We start from the raw sequence: 6036 nt of genomic DNA on the forward strand, positions 1-6036 counted from the left end.
TTTTTATAATAAGCTATTTTATAATTACTAAAATGAAATTAGAAATGATTTCAACCTCTTTTCACATTTTTTTAATAAAATTTCAATAGATTTTGCCCTATAAAGCTGGCAAAGAACTTGTGTGTGATATCCAATATGTTGAAGTCTAATATTTTATTTGGGGGAATTTTCTTAATGCTTTATAAACCAACTTTCTAGTACAAAAAAATATAACGTATGATCACCGGACTATCACGAGGCGAATCAGAATGCGTCATGTCATCCGGTACATAGCAAAATGATGATGTTCTGCACCTTGATTCGCCTCTGGACAACGTCCAATGACTGCACATAATAATTTCTAATATATGAGATATGCTATTTGACAATCTCTGATATCTTATGAATTAAACAATGAGAATTCGCTGATGCGAGTAACTGTGTGAATCATGTAAAGACAACTCCTGTGTCAAATCACAAAACTTGTGAATACAAAAAATCTAAGACACGCAACTCACCTTGACCTATTGGTAGCTTAGGCTACCAATTAAAATGTCTTGGGTTCGAGTCTTGTGCTTGCGATGTGTATATGAGTCTGTTGTAATTGGTCTAACTTTCCCAAAAAAAAAAAAAATCTAAGACACTTAAAAATTTATAACATATAAAATTGGACAGACTAAGGTCATCTCCAACGAAAAAACTTATTTTCCAATTCTAAATACAATAATACTTCAAAATACAGTAACTCACTATTAGACCGGTCCAGCCGGTCCACGCGGGACCGGCCCAGGCGGAGAACGGGCGGAATTTCTCCGTCTCTTCCGTTAGCCGCACGCACGCGAGGCTTGAGAGCTCCTTTTAGGAAGGTTTTTGAATGGATTCTAGGAGGGAAATTGAATGTAGGGATTGTTTAGGGATTTCCTTCTGATTTGTATGCATTAAATAGTTGATTTTCCTAGGGTTTGAGTATCTTGAATTGGGCTGAAATTTGGGATCTCTTAGATTTAGGTTTTCTTTGGGCTCTTGGCGTTGCCAGAGATTTGGGAGAGATCGATCCTCCTCTCGAATTGAGGATCAAGTGTATCTTACTAATTTATTCATTATCTAGTGGAATACAAATCTTCATCTCCTATTCTAATTTTCTACTTTTCTTCAATTTGATTACTTGCGTAACTCAAATCTATGTAACATCACAGGTTGGCGATGTCATCGGACGATTCGAGAAGAAAGGTTTCTACCTGAAAGGTATTTCTTTTTTGGATGCATGCATCATCAAGTATTGTGTGGTTTTTTTGGCAAGGCGTGATCTTTTTGAATTTTAGGGTTGAAGCTTATAACCGTGGAGCGGTCCTTCGCTGAGAAGCACTACGAGGATTTATCAGCGAAGCCCTTTTTCGCTGGTTTGGTGGAGTACATCATATCTGGCCCTGTGGTGGCCATGGTTTGGGAGGGTAAGAATGTTGTTGTGACTGGTCGGAAGATGATTGGGGCTACCAATCCTTCTAACTCGGAACCCGGGACCATTCGCGGTGATTATGCAATTGAAGTTGGGAGGTAACATATATTTCATTTTCCTCTTGCTCTCATCTTATGTTCTGATTGAATATTTTTTCTGTTGAAAATTCTTTGAATTGGTTTATGGCCTTCTCCTAAAAGCACTTTTGTTGGACAGATTATCATGGCTGTTCTTGTTCTTTTTATTTTAAAACATTGCTTTGTTTACTTCTGTTATCTGTGTATGATTTGGTGCATCTTTCGTGTGTATTGTTTTGCTGGAAAGTTGTGTTCTTGCGGAGACCGATTTACCATCTTATACATGACAATGAGGGATCTAGCTAAGTACAGTGCTTAGATCTTTATTTGTAACATTGTGCATGATTTCTATATGTACCTAAAAAACATGAATAGCTAATACAGAGAGTTTTCTTAAGCGAGAAACAAAACGATTTTGATAGGAAATACTTGAATATTTCAGGTAAACCCTAACAAGATTGATAAAAACAGCTGAAAAAACTCAACAATTTTAATGGAAACAATAAAGAACAATAGATTTTATTGTACGAATCAAATCAACGGAAACAAACAAAGCAAAGATCCTCAATTCGGGAGGACGATTGTTCTCTCCCAATCTCTAGATGAATCTAGAGCCCAAGACATCAAGAAGAAACTCCAAGAGAACACAATAATCAAGCATAACCCTAACCCTAAACAACTCTTCCTATTTAATATATACATTCTTAATTTCAAATACCGAATTCAAGTTTTCCCTCCCTCCTAGCCGCCCCTACTTCTTTCCCAATTGGCTTGCCTAGTGCGCCCACTAGGCTTGGGCTGCAATCCCCCAAAAGGGGCTGTTTGGGCCGTCTCTTGTAGCAGAGAACAAGCCCTTGCAAGGCCGGCTTAACAAATTTCCTAGTTTTTACAGCTTTGTTTAAGTATATGGATGACGTATGGTAGGTTAGTTTTGACTCTCTAGATTCCAGATGATGCATTTGGTTGTTTGCTTAGCATGCTGAGCTTGGCTTCCTATACGATGAATTATAATGTTATTTAGAACCATATTGTTCTAGAGTTTACATTTAATTAATTTCAAGGAATTTTATTTGATGAAGTTAATCTACTTGATGTATGCAGGAAAGCCATCCCAAAATTAATCTTCTTGTGCATTGCTGGCTACTTCATCTGATTCTTCTCCTTCGATATTGATTTTTTTTAACCTTTCTATAAAATTGTTCCCGGCTTCTCTTTTACTATCAGAGTTCATTATAAATAAGAATGTCAAATAGGCTCTTCTTAAGTTCACTCTAAATGAACTTTCATGCCAGTTGTACATCTATGGGATCAATTACTTTTTCTTGATTTTCTTGGGGAAAAAAGGGAGATGATCCAAAATTTCGTCACAAGTTTTAAAACCTTTCGATCTACTTTTGAGTTTAGTGCAACATGAGAATTTATTGAATATCGGCACTTATATCAAAGCAAATCCAAGGGTTTAATAATGCATCATGAATAAATTTGGACAGGTATCTCATAACCCAAAATCTCTCCAGTTTTTTTCTACCTAATTTCTACTTGCTGCATCTTGATGTTTTGTCTGTATGTTCATATCCAGTGTACAGAGATCCATCCAAATTTTCTTAAGGTTCTGTACTAGCTGATTTTGTTCCTGTATGTAGTAGCAATGCACAGCTCTATTGAAATACCAAGTTGACAAAGCTGTTGTTTACCTCGAATGGTTGAAATACCTTGTTTCTTGTATTGATTGGGAGAAATAATTTAGGAGGAACTTGCTCTTTTAGCATCTATTAGTATGTTGACTCAGATGTTCTTGCCCCTACTATCTATTGCCCGGGAAAATAATGCATGCAAGCTCTTAGTTTTTTAATTTTGATGGATCTTACTGTTGATTTTTCGATGCTCCGCAACCTTTTGTTTGCTTTGTTTCAGCTTTTTCTGTAACTAGAACTACCATGTTTAGATCTTTGGTTAGAGATATTGCAAAGCACTGTATAGTAGGAGTATATGTTGATACGGATAAATTATTCTGTGCGGGAGCGGAACCCTGTCCAGATGCCTAAGCCTGCGTCTCGGTACTGCAGTACCGAGTGTCAGTACTGCCACCGACTAATGTGGCTCATTCTAATTGGTATTCAGACGTAGAGTTGCGTTCGGCGTCTGCCTAGAATAATCTCTCGTTTATATGCCACTAGTTTTTACTGCTTGTAAACACATCCAAACTTTATTTTATATTTGTTCGGAATTTGTTTTGAAATATATGCATAAAATCATCATAGTAATGATTTTTTTTTAATGTGACTTTTTTGTGTCTTCAGGAATGTTATTCATGGAAGTGATTCAGTTGAGAGTGCTAGGAAAGAGATTGCTTTGTGGTTCCCTGAAGGTCTGTCTAACTGGCAGAGCAACCTTCACCCCTGGATCTACGAGTAAGGCTGATGCTATCCATTCTGGCTTTGGGCTCCTGGAGCTTATATTTTGTTTACTAAATGGAGCTTTTGAGTTTTTGGGTCTTGTTGTGTTTGAAGCTTTTTTTTTTGTTGGCCTGTTTGGTTCGCACTTTCTATATCAAAGCTTTTAAAGCTGTGAGAGTATTATTTATGTATGAGTTTGATGTAATAACTTAAATATCATTTCTATTTAATATCGCTTTCCTTACATGTTTATGTTTAATTGCCTTGTAGATATATTTGATTGACTACTGAAAGCCTTAATATAAATCTATTTAGAGAGAGAGGACATGTAATTGTACAAAGCTGTGGCTTGAAAAGCTATGAAAGAGATTCCCTTTGTGGAATTTGCCTTGGTCAGTCTTGCTACGGTTAAAAGGAAAAATTATTAGGCGCGGAGTGTGCACCATCCGCACAAGCACTTGGTACCCAGCAATATCCAATAGTACTGAGTGCGGGTACTGCTAGGTATCCAATACTTGTGCGGACGGTTCTCCCTGTCCGCACTCCAAACCTAATAATCTCTCAATTCAAAGGCCTAAAAGGAGAAATAGATGCAAGTATTACTTCATTGAGAAAACCTTTAGGTCCCCATTAGCTGAGATTCTGCACCTAAAGTTTGGCAAGAAAACTGGTGATAAGTTGGACAGTGCAATTAAGGCTTCGTTTGATTTCCACCAGAATTTTATTCATTTTAAAACGAAAATATCGTAACGGAGAAGCGGAATTTTTTTACTTCTGAAATCGGTGTTATTTCAGAGTTATATGAAAAGGCCTTTTAAAAAAAATGACGCAAATAAATATTAAAATACTTATTTTTTCCCGATTGAAACCGCAAACAGAAAAATTTATGCGCTACCAAACGAAGTCTAAACCAGCTCACAGAGCTTTTTGGTTTCGTTTTAAAGAAATTATTAAACCTGATAAAGGAATTTTAGCTTTTTTTAAAAAAAAATTTTAGAAAGTAGGGGTAAAAATCCAAACAAACTCGATTTTGAAATGGATTTTTAATAAGAATTACACGTAAGACAAATCAATGTATATTTTTCTTATTATAACTTGTTAGAAAATTGTCGATAAAAACATTCATTTTTTTAATATTTATTATTATATATATACTGTGCGGTAAAATAATTTGTTAGCCCCTTTAAAAGAAGCTTAAGATTAAAGCTTCACTTTTAAATAAATTTAAATTCAAAATTAAAATAAGCTCTAATTTCTTCAATCAAAATTCTCATAAATAAAAGCGTATTTAATCTAACCGATTTATTGCTTTCCACATTTATTAAAAAATTATTCATTAGCAAAACAAAAACCAAAAACTCAATATAAAATTATGAATAAAAATAATTTGCAATTCCTTCAAACCAAATATACCATTTTAGGAAGCTTGACGAACTTCTTAAATATTATTAAAAACGTAACGTAAAGGACTTACAATTTCACTTCCACCAATGGGAAGTGGGAACCCTTTTCTTGTTGATTTTTTTTGTACACAAAAGGTTTCCTGGTTTACATCTTTTTTGAAATATTTCATACAAGGCTTCTTTGAGACTGTTTTCGTATTATTTTCTAAAACAATTTTTTTTTATAAAAAAAAAAATTATTTTGAGAACCTTGTAAAACACCGGATTATTTCATAATTATCTGAAGAATTAGAAAAAAATATATATTTTAACTGTAAACACGTTGCATTCAGCAAAAGATTTATCACAAGTATCATACACAATTATTATTATTACCAATTAAGATCTTAAATTGGTATCAGAATAACACCCACGGGCTAATCTCACCTATGATTAACCCAATCCATTTTATCCTAAGGGCAACTCCAATGGAACGGCGAACACTTGTTTGCCGTTCTTGCTTGTTCCAACCGACCGTCATTTTTGGCGCCATTTGATCGCGGATGAACAGTGCGACACCAATATTGGCGTTGCACTGTTCATCTGCGTCAAAAAATTGGTCTCTACCAAACTTGTGGAAGAAAGACGTCAAAGAAGAGCACAACGGTTGGAGATGCCCTAAGAGAGTTTTAATCAGAATAGTCTCAAAATTATTGAATCTGCTTTGAAACAAGTACAATATAAAT

The 6036-nt window shown here is 35.1% G+C and overlaps 1 protein-coding gene across 1 annotated transcript; it reads left to right on the top strand.

Moving 5' to 3' along the window:
• The first annotated feature begins 248 nt into the window (after nucleotides 1-248).
• On the top strand, nucleotides 249-4154 carry LOC114579479 (nucleoside diphosphate kinase B-like). Its single transcript, XM_028694186.1, has 4 exons — nucleotides 249-265; nucleotides 1088-1224; nucleotides 1302-1533; nucleotides 3813-4154. Exons 1-4 carry the CDS (start codon nucleotides 249-251, stop codon nucleotides 3925-3927), a joined length of 501 nt encoding a protein of 166 aa, XP_028550019.1. The 3' UTR covers nucleotides 3928-4154.
• The last annotated feature ends 1882 nt before the right edge of the window (nucleotides 4155-6036 follow it).

This window comes from Dendrobium catenatum, unplaced genomic scaffold, assembly GCF_001605985.2.
Source record: "Dendrobium catenatum unplaced genomic scaffold, ASM160598v2 fragScaff_scaffold_414, whole genome shotgun sequence".
In the NCBI taxonomy this organism is placed as follows: domain Eukaryota; kingdom Viridiplantae; phylum Streptophyta; class Magnoliopsida; order Asparagales; family Orchidaceae; genus Dendrobium; species Dendrobium catenatum.

Coding starts and splice junctions, on each gene's coding strand:
- LOC114579479 (XM_028694186.1), top strand. Junction 1,225..1,301: donor GAAAGGTTTCTACCTGAAAG/GTATTTCTTTTT, acceptor TTTGAATTTTAG/GGTTGAAGCTTATAACCGTG. Junction 1,534..3,812: donor TATGCAATTGAAGTTGGGAG/GTAACATATATT, acceptor TTGTGTCTTCAG/GAATGTTATTCATGGAAGTG.